The sequence below is a fragment of the Oncorhynchus mykiss genome, chromosome 2, assembly GCF_057628025.1.
Source record: "Oncorhynchus mykiss isolate SJ-2025 chromosome 2, ASM5762802v1, whole genome shotgun sequence".
NCBI lineage: Eukaryota > Metazoa > Chordata > Actinopteri > Salmoniformes > Salmonidae > Oncorhynchus > Oncorhynchus mykiss.
In genome coordinates this window covers 60,505,300-60,521,268 of record NC_143023.1, presented here as the reverse complement: position 1 = coordinate 60,521,268, position 15,969 = coordinate 60,505,300, and the positions used below count along the sequence as shown (strand labels likewise).

The 15,969-nt window shown below is 43.0% G+C and overlaps 1 protein-coding gene across 7 annotated transcripts in view; it reads left to right on the top strand.

Annotated features, from left to right (window-relative positions):
- Nucleotides 1-7,632: 7,632 nt before the first annotated feature.
- The window catches only part of LOC110501743 (receptor-type tyrosine-protein phosphatase gamma), a 73,487-nt gene continuing 65,150 nt past the window's right edge, over nucleotides 7,633-15,969 (top strand). For 5 of the 7 annotated variants that reach the window (XM_090203789.1, XM_036952111.2, XM_036952102.2 and 2 more), the window contains exon 1: nucleotides 7,644-7,939. In XM_090203789.1, the coding sequence (XP_090059915.1) occupies nucleotides 7,879-7,939 (61 nt within the window). In that variant the 5' untranslated portion in view covers nucleotides 7,644-7,878. Of the gene's footprint in view, nucleotides 7,940-15,969 lie in introns of all 7 variants that reach the window. The other 2 variants (XM_036952092.2, XM_090203782.1) reach the window with 2 other exon arrangements.

The following is a 15,969-nucleotide window of genomic DNA, read 5'->3' as shown; positions in this document are numbered from 1 at the left end:
TACAGTGCCTTGCGAAAGTATTCGGCCCCCTTGAACTTTGCGACCTTTTGCCGCATTTCAGGCTTCAAACATAAAGATATAAAACTGTATTTTTTTGTGAAGAATCAACAACAAGTGGGACACAATCATGAAGTGGAACGACATTTATTGGATATTTCAAACTTTTTTAACAAATCAAAAAATGAAAAATTGGGCGTGCAAAATTATTAGCCCCCTTAAGTTAATACTTTGTAGCGCCACCTTTTGCTGTGATTACAGCTGTAAGTCACTTGGGGTATGTCTCTATCAGTTTTGCACATCGAGAGACTGACATTTTTTCCCATTCCTCCTTGCAAAACAGCTCGAGCTCAGTGAGGTTGGATGGAGAGCATTTGTGAACAGCAGTTTTCAGTTCTTTCCACAGATTCTCGATTGGATTCAGGTCTGGACTTTGACTTGGCCATTCTAACACCTGGATATGTTTATTTTTGAACCATTCCATTGTAGATTTTGCTTTATGTTTTGGATCATTGTCTTGTTGGAAGACAAATCTCCGTCCCAGTCTCAGGTCTTTTGCAGACTCCATCAGGTTTTCTTCCAGAATGGTCCTGTATTTGGCTCCATCCATCTTCCCATCAATTTTAACCATCTTCCCTGTCCCTGCTGAAGAAAAGCAGGCCCAAACCATGATGCTGCCACCACCATGTTTGACAGTGGGGATGGTGTGTTGCTTTTACGCCAAACATAACGTTTTGCATTGTTGCCAAAAAGTTCAATTTTGGTTTCATCTGACCAGAGCACCTTCTTCCACATGTTTGGTGTGTCTCCCAGGTGGCTTGTGGCAAACTTTAAACAACACTTTATGGATATCTTTAAGAAATGTCTTTCTTCTTGCCACTCTTCCATAAAGGCCAGATTTGTGCAATATACGACTGATTGTTGTCCTATGGACAGAGTCTCCCACCTCAGCTGTAGATCTCTGCAGTTCATCCAGAGTGATCATGGGCCTCTTGGCTGTATCTCTGATCAGTCTTCTCCTTGTATGAGCTGAAAGTTTAGAGGGATGGCAAGGTCTTGGTAGATTTGCAGTGGTCTGATACTCCTTCCATTTCAATATTATCGCTTGCACAGTGCTCCTTGGGATGTTTAAAGCTTGGGAAATATTTTTGTATCCAAATCCGGCTTTAAACTTCTTCACAACAGTATCTCGGACCTGCCTGGTGTGTTCCTTGTTCTTCATGATGCTCTCTGTGCTTTTAACGGACCTCTGAGACTATCACAGTGCAGGTGCATTTATACGGAGAATTGATTACACACAGGTGGATTGTATTTATCATCATTAGTCATTTAGGTCAACATTGGATCATTCAGAGATCCTCACTGAACTTCTGGAGAGAGTTTGCTGCACTGAAAGTAAAGGGGCTGAATAATTTTGCACGCCCAATTTTTCAGTTTTTGATTTGTTAAAAAAGTTTGAAATATCCAATAAATGTCGTTCCACTTCATGATTGTGTCGCACTTCTTGTTGATTCTTCACAAAAAAATACAGTTTTATATCTTTATGTTTGAAGCCTGAAATGTGGCAAAAGGTCGCAAAGTTCAAGGGGGCTGAATACTTTCGCAAGGCACTGTATATATATATATACTGTATATATACTGTATATATATATATATGTATATATACTGGAAATACTTCTATATTTCTTATAATTTTGTTCGGTGCAAGGGGAAATCAATGGAAGAATAATTAGAGATAATCAATTATCCACTTCTGAGGGTGGTGTGACCTTTTTTGAAGAATCATCCCTCAAAGTGGTCCTTCCTGTGCTTCAAATTTCCCGTTCTCTCTTCCCTTTTGGTCAAAGGACATTTGATTGGCTGCAGTTGAAGCTCCCTGTGAGCAGATTGGACACGGAGGAACTGACTGTTTATATCACACAGTGTTGTGTCAGTTTTCTGGAAACTTGCCTCAATGGGAATGTCTTTTGAAACCGAAGAGACTTTAGTCACACTTTTCTTTAGTCGTAGTGTTATTAGTTTAAATTTGTGTTGCTGTTTTTGTCCATTAAAGTTCTGTATTTTGACATGTTGTAGGTTTTGTGTGGACCCCAGGAAGAATAGCTGCTTCTTCTTCAACAGCTAATGGAGATCCGAATAAAAATCGAATCACTGTGGATAGGCCTTTTCTGGCAACTTCAGAGCTTCTACATTTTCCCTTCGTTTGTGGGACATTTGAATCTGGGGCAGGACTCTGGAACTGGTCTGTCCCCAAATCATCCCCCCTTTCCTTTCCTCCCCTGTCCTCTTGACCTTCCCTTTGAAGACAGACACTTATTCCCTACTACTTGAGCTGGACTGACCAAAATGTTTACAAATAGAAACTAAATACTCATTGGACATTTGCAAAATTCTCATCGATATCTGTCCTTGTTTTTTAGCAGTTATATGATGGCTTCTCCATCGCTTGACTCATGAAAATCCAATTATACAGCATGAGCATTAGACAATTCAATTTAGCCTATAATGGAGGCTCATCGGATGTCCTGAAACACCTTGGGAAATTGTTGCTGTTGATACGCCCGTTGGATATTCCTATGTAACATTATCCACGGGTGGAACTTAGGAGTCTGAACAGGATGTTTGTTAGCAGTATTGACCAGTAAACTGAACAAAAATGTTTTTCTTTTGATAATTTCTGTTATTTCTCATTGCAATGGTTTTTCTTAGTGCTCTCCTAACAACAGGCCTACCATTCATCTCCGAACCGTCCTCTCCAATGCTACTGTAGATTGGGCTATTTCCACAGGCCCTAATGAGTTTGTGTTGTCCACTTCACTTCCCATATTGATCAGTGGAGATGGTCACTCGATGGTTGCTCTCTGCTGTTCTGGCCAGGCCCAAGATCGATGATACCTAGTTGAGGGTAAAGGTTTTGGAAGTTGTTTTCTTACTTTTCTGAATGGGATGATTTTTCTTGGGAATGCATTATCTTCTGGTTCTGTCTAAGATGGCATTAGAGGAAAAATTATAGATCCATTGGCATCGAAAAATGAACATTTGCCCCGTGATGTATGGATATTGAGATAGAAGGAATATCAGTTTCCAAATGTTTTCTTAGTAGGTCTCTCACAGGGGTAATTTGAGGACAGAGATTCATGTGCTAGGTTCTCCTGTGGGGACAGCCAAATAACTTTTATAGGTTTGAGATTGAACTTTTTTTCTAATAGTGTAGTAGTACCCTCAAAAGGTTCTACAGCTGCAACATCGAGAGCAGCATCACTGCCTGGTACGACAATTGCTCGGCCTCTGACCGCAAGGCACTACAGAGGAGCCCCCCCCCCCCCCCCCCCCCACGCACTACCTGCTCTCCAGTGTAAAAGTAATTTTATTAGGCCCCCTGGAAACCTACTACAATCTAACAAGTGAGGAGCAGCCTCTGCATAAATTAAAGATAATCCTGGCTAAATTATGCAAATGTATTCACAGGGGTAAAAGGGGGGGCACATGGAAGCATGATATTGAAGTAGAGAATCCCAAAGGCTTGGGGTTGCCCTTTAAAATGTAGCTCTCTTTGTTACGTCTCAGGCCTGGGGAAATACTACACCAAACTCAATAAAATACATTCACTTTATGATCTTGTTGTGGTATTTCCACCCAACTGATCATTACCATAAAACCATCAATAAAATCCACTTGATTGAATGATGGTAATGATCTGTTTGAGGGAAATCTTGATTTGTATGGTCATTCAATCCTGTTTAAACAATTGGTGTATGTGTATCATCGGTCCAGACTTAGAGTACCTGTCTGGCAAGTCTTATCTGGTGCTTTCCAAAATATTCTGCCTGTATGTTTAGTTTCAAACCCCTTAGGCCTAATCTATTAAAACATGTGTGAACCGGCTCTGTGAGCTAGTGGACTCAGAGTTTAGTGTCACATGAATTGTGATGGACCACCCCTCCCTTCCCCTCAATATTGAGGGAGTGTTAGCCATTTTGTTGAAACACGCAAGCTTGAAGATATGTAACCCCCCCCCCCCCCCACATCTCAACACCCACATGCACTTGTCCCTCATTCCCTGACTGAATTGTGATTTCAGGGTCACTGGTGATGTGCTAGTCTCCATTTCACCAGAGTTTAACCCACCCCTCTAAGTCAAGAGGTCATTAGCACTTCACAAAAAGTAGTCCTCCCCCAGCATCTCTGTTACTTGCTGCTCCATGCTGCTCTTTGCTTTTCTTTTCTTACCAGCCATATTGCTAGCTCCTCAGAATAAATCTATACGTGTGAACGTAAAGTTTCCCAATACATTGCAGTTTTATGTTGAGAAGTGGAGTTTGGCAACCCATAGTCAACCATTCCACTTCAGTCTGGTGCCCTGACAAGTAGCCATAGCCGCAGGAAGTAGGGATGCTGAGGGTGTTGGAGATTTGAATGTGGAATCAGATTGTAAGCATGGTACCTCATGGTTGCCAGCTCAGACCCCATTTCCAGGGGTTTTATTTGTATTTAGCGTATAAACTTCTCCTGTGTTTTCCCCTCATTTATTGCTAAATCCCCCATCATAGAAATATGGGAGCAGCCATCTGACTTATTTGTGTTTTATAGTGAATGGCATTCTGGAATTAGGGAGTTTTCATTTGTTAAACATGAACAAACATGGCTGCCATCTTAAAGAATGTAGCTCCTGTTAGCTTACCTGACACATCTCTTTTCTAAACAATATTACATTTCTCCCGTGTGCTCACCAGAGATGAGATACATTGGAAACAAGTCTAGCTGTTAGGTCGCTAACTTATGTTTTGTTTTTTTTGTCAGGGCAACCTGTTATTTAGATTGGTTTATGGAATGAGTTTGGCTGTGTTCCGTGTGATGTTTAGATGATGAAGTTTGCATTTATCTTTTACAATAAAAGGTCAAATTGAGGAATAAAGTTGTGAAGACCTTTATTTCCCAGCAGTACAAAACAACAGTACAACGACTTTTTGAGCAGAATTAATTGAATTAATTGACCATCCTTATAAACCACTTAAATGTGAATGTACGTTACTGTATTGTACATAGGCTAGTCATCTAGGTTTGTACCTGTAGACTTTCCATCGGCATAAAGAAAAATAATGCACAATACAGCAATTGATTGAGTACATTGAGTACATCAAGTGGTTTGTGAAGATGCGATGGTGTGGCTCTGTTGGTAGAGCATGGTGCTTGCAGCACTAGTGTTGTGGGTTTGATCCCCATGGGGGACCATTACAAAAATGTATGCACTCACTACTTACTGTATGGTGATCTGGATAAGAGCATCTACTGAAATGTAAAAGCAATGAATAGACCATTTCAGTTTTCACATAGAAATAAGTTGCATTGGCAAAGTATTTCTAGAAACTGGAAAACATGTAAGCAAGTATTTTTTATATTCCACAGGTATTATCCGTTTAACCCTTTTGTAGGCTGGTCATGGCTCACATCAACAGCATCCTCCAGGATAGCCTAGACCCACTCCAATTTGCATATCGCCCCCAACAGCTGCTATCTGAGCAGCTAACCGATCGCTGCAGCTGTACATAGTCCATCTGTAAATAGCCCAGCCAATCTACCTACCTCATCCCCATACTGTTTTTCTTTTATTTACTTTTCTGCTCTTTTGCACATCAGTATCTCTACTTGCACATCATCATCTGATCATTTATCACTCCAGTGTTAATCTGCTAAATTGTAATTATTCGCTCCTATGGCCTAATTATTGCCTACCTCATGCGTTTTGCACACACTGTATATAGACTTTATTTTTTCTACTGTGTCATTGACTTGTTTATTGTGTTATTGGCTTGTTTATTGTTTACTCCATGTGTATCTCTGTGTTGTTGTCTGTGTCACACTGCTTTACTTTATCTTGGCCAGGTCGCAGTTGTAAATGAGAACTTGTTCTCAAATAGCCTACCTGGTTAAATAAAGGAGAACTATACATTTTATAAATGACGCAATCTCAATTGCACTCCACACTGCCCTTTACTACCTGGACAAAATGAACACCTATGTGAGAATGATGTTCATTGACTATAGCTCACGTGTTCAACACCATAGTGCCCACGAAGCTCATCACTAAGCTAAGGACCCTGGGACTAAACACCTCCCTCTGCAACTGGATCCTGGACTTCCTGACGGGCCGCTCTCAGGTGGTAAGGGTAGGCAACAACACGTCTGCCACGCTGATCCTCAACACTGGGGCCCCTCAGGGGTGTGTACTTATTCCCCTCCTGTACTCCCTGTTCACACACGACTGTGTGGCCAAACACGACTCCAACACCATCATTAAGTTTGCTGATGACACAACAGTGGTAGGCCGTATCACAGACAATTTTGAGACAGACAATAGGGAGGAGGTCAGAGAACTGGCAGTGTGGTGCCAGGACAACAACCTCTCCCTCAATGTGAGCAAGATAAAGGAGCTGTTCGTAGACTACAGGAAAAGGCGGGCCGAACAGGCCCCCATTAACATCGACAGGGCTGTAGTGGAGCGGGTCAAGAGTTTCAAGTTCTTTGGTGTCCACGTCACCAACGAACTATCATGGTCCAAACACACCAAGACAGTCGTGAAGATGGCAAGACAAAACCTTTTCCCCTTCAGGAGACTAAAAAGATTTGGCATGGGTCCCCAGATCCTCAAAAAGGTCTACAACTGCACCATCGAGAGCATCCTGCATCACTGCCTGGTATGGCAACTGCTCGGCATCTGACCGTAAGGCGCTACAGTGGGTAGTGCGTATGGCCCAGTACATCACTGGGGCCAAGCTTCCTGCCATCCAGGACCTATATAATAGGCGGTGTCAGAGGAAAGCCCATAAAATTATCAGAGACTCCAGTCACCCAAGTCATAGACTGTTTTCTCTGCTACCGCACGGCAAGCGGTACCGGAGCGCCAAGTCTAGGACCTAAAGGCTCCTTAACAGCTTCTACCCCCAAGCCATAAGACTGCTGAACAATTAATCAAATGGCCACCGGACTATTCAGTTGTTCTGTACACTTCTGCTACTCCTGTTTATTATCTATGCATAGTCACTTCACCACTACCTACCTACATGTACAAATTTCCTCAATTTACCTGTACCCTGCACACTGACCCGGTACCCCCTGTATATAGTCTCGTAATTATTGTGTTATTGTGTTTGGTAAATATTTTCTTAACTCTTCTTGAACTGCACTGTTGGTTAAGGGCTTGTAAATAAGCATTTCACAGTAAGGTCTACACTTGTTGTACTCGGCGCATGTGACAAATAATGTTTTGATTTGTACAGATAATCAACAGCCTCAAGTTACAAATCCTGGTAAACGCTCAAACACAATAAAGTGGTGCACTCGGCCTTTACTAGTCCTGTATTAGCAGACTGATATAGACTTATGTATGGGATATAGATATGGCCCTTGGCAATAAAAAACAATCCAGCATTGTTGCTGGCTATGCAAATAGCCTAATGGTTTGTGTTAAAATAAAAAGAAAATAAAAGATATTCAGAATAAAGTTACAAAACTGTTGCAACTGAGTTACATGGAATTATCACTATTTGTAATGAATTAATGAAATCAATAAATCAATGAACGCAGGCTATTTCCTTACAAAAAAGTCCTATCAACTCCGTTAAATAGAGCTCGTGCATTATGGTCTGTGGGAGGCGCACGCTTCTCATACACTTTCCCTCCTCGCGCTCACCGTTCATCTCCGAGTAGGAGACGAACAACCTCACCGGAGATACCGAAAAGAAAGGAGTGAGGATACACCGGGACCGGACAACACAACTCCCAGCATGAAACAAATGTGAAACCGTCACGGGACTATCTTTCCCAAGAAGCACACATTCGATTTTTTATTGTCTTCTTCGAGATTTGTGAGGTTGGTGAAATATGGAAACGGCTGTTTCAAGAGGCTTATTGCTCGCTCAGCTCTTGATCGTCTGTCAATTAGGTAAGAGCTTGAATTTAATTTCGTTTTTCTCATTGTTAATTATTATTATATCATTTTTGTACAGCCTTTTTTTTTCACTTGATGGTTACTGTTGATTCTGTGAGGGTAGCCTACCTGTTTCTCTCGGAGAATGCAATGCGCGTGAAGTTCAGGTTCAAATTGACTCGGTTCGCTTCACTAGCCTACTTTGTACACCTCAATTTTATGTTTCATGGATTATTTTGCTGATTTGATTTATAAACCTGAAGATAATAATCGACCTTTCGGTCTATTTCAATTGTCTTCGAATGATTATGCACAAGCGGTGTGGGTCTTTGGAGAAGTAGGCTCTGTGTTATTAAACATGTTGAAGTGCGGTTATAATGCAATGTAAGACATGTCATAATCATGCATTACCCCTTTATAATGTCTTATTATCATCTCACATCTCATAAGGATCCTGACTAAATTCGAAAATACACAACGTATTGTAAGCCTTATGATTAAAAGACAGTCGTGTGCTTATAGATAATTGGCGTTAGCGATATTTGTTGTGCAAAAGAGCACCGAGGAACATCTAAAGTCTATCACTTTGGGGTAGCTACGCAAAGAAAGTTAAACATTCAACATTGTTTCTGTGTTGTGTATGAAGGGGCCAAGTGTAAAGAATCCCACCCGAATGTGCATTCCCATTCATCGGGTGTGTGGAATTTATTTGGTCCGTAAATATAACGTTAGTGGAGCTGTGAAGCATGAAAAGGGTGGTTTCGCCACGGCTGTCGAACTATGTTACTAGTAAGTAAAACGCTTTTTTTGGGGGGGGGAAAGGGGGGCTAGTAGTGATTTGGTCGATAGGGGCTACTGAAATGAATGGTATGGCAGTCTCAAGCTGCCTGGAAACTAGTGCTTCTGCTACCCCAGCAGAGCCATTAACCACCAGCGTTTTAGAGCCATTAACCACCAGCGTTTTAGGGCTAATGTTTTGGGTTACATTCCACAACTGTATTTCTCTCCTGACATTCAACTAATATCCTGAAAAGTTCAAACAGATAGCCTTTGGTTACACTTTATTTGAAGCCTACGGTACTGTAGGTAGCCTATAAATAATGTGCTATTGATGTGTTATAAGTACGTTTAATTGCACATATTTTGATAGTTATCTTGTCATTTTGACCAAATTCAAATTGATCTATCAATGGGGTTGCTGTTACAGCCACCGTTGGTTACAGGACAATACAGGCAAATGTTTGAATAAACTGATAATTTACATATCCCCACAGAACTTAGTGAAAGGAGGGTTTTCTTAATTCGCCCAGTTGGTCTTAGCCGTTCAACATCAATATGGCACACACGTACAGTGCAAAAGTGTCAAGGAGGAGACTGATATGCTTGGTTTAATCTTTTGGGTGAGGCATTAGACAAAGACTTGAAAAAAAGCTTGCTAAAGCTAGTTTGCTTAAGAGCTAAAAGCCTTTTGTGACAGGCCTTGTGAACTGGGATATCAAATGTGTTGGTACATGCTGAATGCTTTACCACATGCACCCCACCACCACCACTCCCCTCTTCTTCTCCCTTCTTTTTGCCCCTTTCAGTAGAGTGCTTTAAATGACGCTTTGATGAAACGTGGAGGACAAAGGAAGTGGTCGTTTGTTGGGAAGGCAGCATAGGGATTGATGGCAGAAAAAAGACACAAAGTGAATGAATGCAACGCAGACTCTGCACCATCTGTCTTCCCAATGTGGTAGGCTATAGATGGGGCATTTACACTGGGCATCATCCACAGTGCCCCGCTCTCTCTCAGATGAGGAAGTCTCTGTGCCTGTTGTTTTGGAGCAGGGTGGTCGTGACTCGTGACAGATGGCAGTCATAGTTTGTCACTCAGTCATTCAGGTAGATGGTTGGTTGGTGGGGTTCCAGATTCCATACCCCTTTGCCTCTTGGAAGTCCACCTTAGAAGGGTGTGTCACAAGCTGTTGGTCCAATGCTTAATCCAATTTCAGATGTGGCCTACTGGTATAATGAGGACAGTGTGCCAGTTCATAACTTCATGTTGCCCATGCAGCTGATGTCACACTGAGGAACACAATAAACTACACTTGTAGAGTACACAGCTCAATAGTTTAGTTGCATAGAGTGTATTTGCGTAATCTCAAATGACTGTGTGTGAGTCAAACATTGTCAACTTTAGTCTGAGTATGGCTGTTGTTAACTGTGCAAAATCACACTTATTACCAACAGTAATTGAAACTCAGCTTCCCAGCTCCTTTGATACGAAGACAAAAAGCTTTTTCTCCATGCCACATCAACCTTGTTCTTTCTGCCCCTCTCTACTCGTTCTTCTCATTTCCTCTCCTACCTTCTCCCATTCTTCTTTCTCCTTCTCTCCCTCTTTCTCTGAGGAAGCTGCGGGACACCCTACCAGAGTAGCTTGGCACGCTGGTCCTCTTAGCCATCCAAGCAGGGTTGCTGGTAAAAAGCAGAGCAGATTTACAATCGGCGGCAGGAGGGGTATTTGATGACCAGATTAGTTGGTATTAGGCTCAACGGCATTCACTCAAGTTTGCACAGGGGCCACACTGAATTCTCTGAGTCGCCCCTCTCTCTCTCCCCGACCATGGCTGAATAGGACTATGGTTACGTGGTGGTACAGACCAGCCAAGCCTCCATAGCGGAGCCCAGGACACTGGTTCTCCTCCATATCCGCCGTCTTCCCAAGGCCTCCCCCGTGAATTATGCTGTCAGAAGAGAGATTTGTTTTGTATGGGTGGGGGAGAAGCTGGCAGAGGGCGACAGTGTTCGATGGTGTTCAGCGGTGCGCAGCGACACAGCAAGGGGGGACCATTGTAAGCGTGACGCTAGATCGAGCACCAATTTGTCCCAGAGGCAGTGGTGGCGTGGAGCAGGAGGCTCTCACGCTGCGAGACTGGAGGGGATGTGTGAGAGCGCAGCGTGTTGCGACCGTCACAGGAGTGCCATGGCAATGCTCCGACGCTCTGGCTCCCAGGCTCCCCTTCTTGACACCTCAGCGGTGCCCCCAAGCTAGGAGAGCGATGGAGTTGAGGCTTCAACCACACTTGTAATGTCATTAGTTTTGTCCAGACCTTTTCCTCTTTTCATGCTCACTCTCACTGTCTTTATTCCACATTTTCACATGCATTCTTCTCCTCTCCTTTTTGTCCCATATATTTGTTAAACTTTTTCTCTCCCTCATCATCGTCAACCTAATTTTCTCTCTTCTTTTCTAATTTCTCTTCCTCTCATCATTTTTTCCATTCTCCTCTCACTCCTCCAATCTCACCCCCTGTTCGTCCTCTTCTTGTCTCCCTCCCACCATCTCTACCCACTACCTATTCTCCTTCTCCTCGTTTGTCTCACAAACAACCAGGTTCTGCTGGTGTCTTCCTGGCGTTCTGCCAGCCGGGTCCTCGATGCCCACCACTGGCTGCTTAATGGATGACAGGGCAGATCCGGGTGGCCCGTCTTGCAACTGAAAGAGGGCTTCTCACACCGGGGCCATTGGGGAGAACAAGAGGAGCCCCGTAGAGTGGCTGGTAGAGAGCCATTGATTTCTCCCCCTCTTCTTCTCTTCAGCTGCCTGTTAGTGTGTGGTCTCTTAACTGTCCTGTATATCGATGGCTGTTGTCCTGACACTGAATTCAAATCCCCAAGTGACTAAGATAAAGGCCAGCTGGCTTGTGTGAACAACACTGTTGGTCAAGGTGTATTTTGCTCGGGGGGATTGGTGGTGTATCCCCCCTTTTCTTTTTTAATCTTCCTTTTAGTTCTAATTCTCAATGGGACACAAGTAATGGAATTTGTAAATGTGTTGGGACATGACTGCACATAACACTCCCCAAAAGGCCCATGCTCTTTTCATGTATATTAAAAATCAGTAAAGTACAAATGGAATGTAATTGCTTACAAGAGTAACATTTTGCAACAAAATTGAACTTGACATAGAATGCAGTCTAGGCACTGACAGAACTATTAAAAATGTGTGTAGTATGACATGCCTGTGTAGTTACGCAAATAACTGGGACTTTGAACAACTTAAGAATCTTTTGGCAGTGCTAAGCCTAAGGCTGTACGGGCAGATATTTTACTCAAGCCAAGCTTCAAGTTGGTCAAGTTTTTGACTGTATTTCTTTGTAGGCCATGGCTGCAAATACAGAGTTTTCACCTTCACCCGCCCATTTGGAAATCAAATCAAATGTATTTATAAAGCCCTTTTTACATCAGAAAATGTCACAAAGTGCTTTTACTATCACGTCTGCTCCCGCTCCCCCTCTCTGGTGCTCGAGGGCCAGGCTAAGGGCCAGGCTGCCCTTCATTACGCACACCTATTACCATCATTACGCGCAGCGGCTGTCTGCTGTCTGCTCCTCAGTTTGTTCCCTGTGTCAGCATTGATGTTGTTATTTTTCCCCTGTCCAGACGCTGTTCCTGTCCTGTTTAATGTCCGTTGTTTATTAAATGTTCACTCCCTGTACTTGCTTCTCGTCTCCAGCGTCGATTCTCACAGAATGCTGACACCACTAAAGGAAGCATCAGGGAGTTTTTGGTTTGATTGGTGATGTTGGGTCCGGCTGCCGTCGGCGATGGAACCGGGGGTGCCTCAGCTAGCTCGTCGGGCTTCCATGCTTTAGCTGGCTCGAGAGGTCTCCTTGCCTCAGTTGGCTTGGCAGGCGCCCACCCCACGTCATGCTTCAGCCGGTTCGTCAGGCTTTCACGCCTCAGCCGGATCATCAGGGTCCCACGCCTCAGCCGGCTCGCCAGGATCCCACTCCTCAGCCGGTTCTTTGGGCTTCTATGACTCAGCCAGCATGTCCAGCACCCATGCCTCAGTTAGGCTCGCCCAGGTGGGACGCCAGGTGGCGCCCCTAGAAGGGGTGATTACTGTCACGCCTGCTACCGGACCCCCTCTCTGGCACTCGAGGGTGCCAGGCTGCCCTTCATTACGCACCCTTCATTACGCAGCTGCACAATATTGGACTCACCTGGACTCCATTACTTTGTTGACCCTCTGGAATGTGGACCCTCTGGAATTACCTGGACTTCTGCATAAATTGGTCATCAAATTTGATCTTCATCTAAGTCAAAACAACAAACACAGTCTGCTTAAGATAAAAAACGTTTTCATGTAGAGGTCGACCGGTTAAATCGGCAAAAGTGATTAATTAGGGCCGATTTCAAGTTTTCATAACAAATCGGTAATCATCATTTTTGGACGCCGATTATATTGCAATCCACGAGGAGACTGCGTGACAGGCTGACCACCTGTTATGCGAGTGCAGCAAGGAGCCAAGGTAAGTTGCTAGCTAGCATTAAACTTATCTTATAAAAAACAATCAATCAATCTTAACATAAATCACTAGTTAACGACATATGGTTGATGATATTACTAGTTTAACTAGCTTGTCCTGCGTTGCATATAGCCTGTTAATTTATCATCGAATCACAGCCTACTTTGCCAAACGGGTGATGATTTAACAAAAGCACATTCGCGAAAAAAGCACCATCGTTGCACCATTGTACCTAACCATAAACATCAATGCCTTTCTTAAAATCAATACACAAGTATATATTTTTAAACCTGCATATTTAGTTCAAAGAAATCCATGTTAGCAGGCAATATTAACTAGGGAAATTGTGTCACTTCTCTTGCGTTCAGTGCAAGCAGAGTCAGGGTATATGCAGCAGTTTGGGCTGCCTGGCTCGTTGCAAACTGTGTGAAGACCATTTCTTCCTAACAAAAAACGTAATTAATTTGCTAGAATTTTACATAATTATGACATAACATTGAAGGTTGTGCAATGTAACAGCAATATTTAGACTTAGGGTTGCCACCCGTTCGATAAAATACGTAACGGTTCCATATTTCACTGAAAGAATAAACAAGGGGGGGTCGGGAGACACTGTTGCCCAGGCCGACGATACCCCCGGACAAGGGGGCAGGATATAACCCTACCCACTTTGCCAAAGCACACCCACCACACCACTAGAGAGATATCAACAGACCACCAACTTACTACCCTGAGACAAGGCAGAGTATAGGCCACGAAGATCTCCACCAACCACACAAACCCGAGGGGGCGAATGACCGGACAGGAAGATCACATCAATGACTCAACCCACTCAAGTCAACAATAGCGAAAAAAGCCTGGCACGACGTGACATACTCCTCCTAGGGATGGCATGGAAGAACACTAGTCAGCCGTAATAGTTTGAGGCAGAGAATCCCAGTGGAGAGAAGGGAGCCGGCCAGGCAGAGACAGCAAAGGCGGTTTGTCACTCCAGTGCCTTGCTGTTCACCTTCGCATCCCTGGTCCAGACTACACTCAATCATAGGGCCTACTGAAGAGATGAATCTTCAATAAAGACTTAAAGGTTGAGACAGAGTCTGAATCTCTCACATGTATAGGCAGACCATACCATAAATTCTATATTCTAGAGACAATAAGGAAGCCTGCGTCTTGTGACTGTAGCGTACGTGTAGGCATGTACGGCAGGACCAAATCGGAGAGATAGGTAGAAGCAAGAAGATAGGTAGAAGCCTTTAACAGGAAGCCAGTGTAGAGAGGCTAGCACTGAAGTAACATTATACGTTTTTTGGTTCTAGTCAAGATTATAGCAGCCGTATTTAGCACTGAATGAAGTTGATTTAGTGCTTTATCCTGGTAGCCGGAAAGTAGAGCATTGCAGTAGTCTAATCTAGAAGTGACAAAAGCATGGTTTAGCTTTTCTGCATAATTTTTCAACATAAAGTTTCAGATTTTTGTAATGTTACAAAGATGGGAAAAAAGCTGCCCTTGAAATATACTTTATATGTTCGTCAAAAGAGAGATCAGGGTCCAGAGTAACGCCGAGGTCCTTCAGTTTTATTTGAGACGACTGTACAACCATCAAGATGAATTGTCAGATCAAACAGCAGATATTTGTTTCTTGGAACCTAGAACTAGCATCTCTGTTTTGTCTGAGTTTAAAAGTAAAACATTTCCTGCCATCCACTTCCTTAGGTCTGAAACACATGCTTGCAGGGTAGGCAGTTTTGGGGCTTCACCATGTTTCATTGAAATTGAAATGTGTGTTGTCCGCATAGCAGTGAAAGTTGACATTGTGTATCCGAATGACATCACCAAGAGATAGAATATATAGTGAAAACAATAGTGGTCCTAAAATGGAACCTTGAGGACACCAAAACTTACAATGGATTTGTCAGAGAACAAACAGCTTTTTCTAACATTTTTGAGAGGAATGGGAGATTCAAATAGGTTCATATTTGTTATAAAAATGTCTTGGTCAAGGTTTGGCTTTTTCAGGAGAGGCTTTATTACTGCCATTTTTAGTGAGTTTGGTACATGTGAAGAGAGATACATGATTTAAAAACTTGAGTGTCTCCATTGATCCTAGGTCCTGTCCTGGCAGTTATGTCCAGACTCAGGACAACTGAAATATGCAGATTCAAAGAGGAGTCTGTAATTTGCTTTCTAATGATCATGATATTTTTGTCGAAAATGTTCATGAACTCATCACTGCTTAAGTGAAGACCGTCCTCTCTTGGGGAATGCTGCTTTTTAGTTAGCTTTATGACAGTATCACATTTTGGATCATTTTTATTCTCCTCAATTAGGTTGGAAAAGTAGGCTGATCGAGCAGCAGTGAGGGCGCTTCAATATTGCACGGTACTGTCTTTCCAAGCTAGTTGGAAGAGTTCCATTTTGGTATAGCTCCATTTTTGTTCCAATTTTCTGGAAGTTTGCTTCAGGGTTCGGGTATTTTCTGTATACAAGGGAGCTATACCGAACAAAAATATAAACAGAAAATGTCAACATTTTTTCCCATGCGCTCAAAAAGCTAATTTCTCTCACATTTTGTGCAACCATTTGTTTACATCCCTGTTAGTGAGCATTTCTCCTTTGCCAAGATAATCCATCCACCTGACAGGTGTGGCATAACAAGAAGCTGATTGAACAGCATAATCATTACACAGAATCACCTTGAGCTGGGGACAATAAAAAGGCCACTCTTTCCATGTGAATATTGGAAGTCAC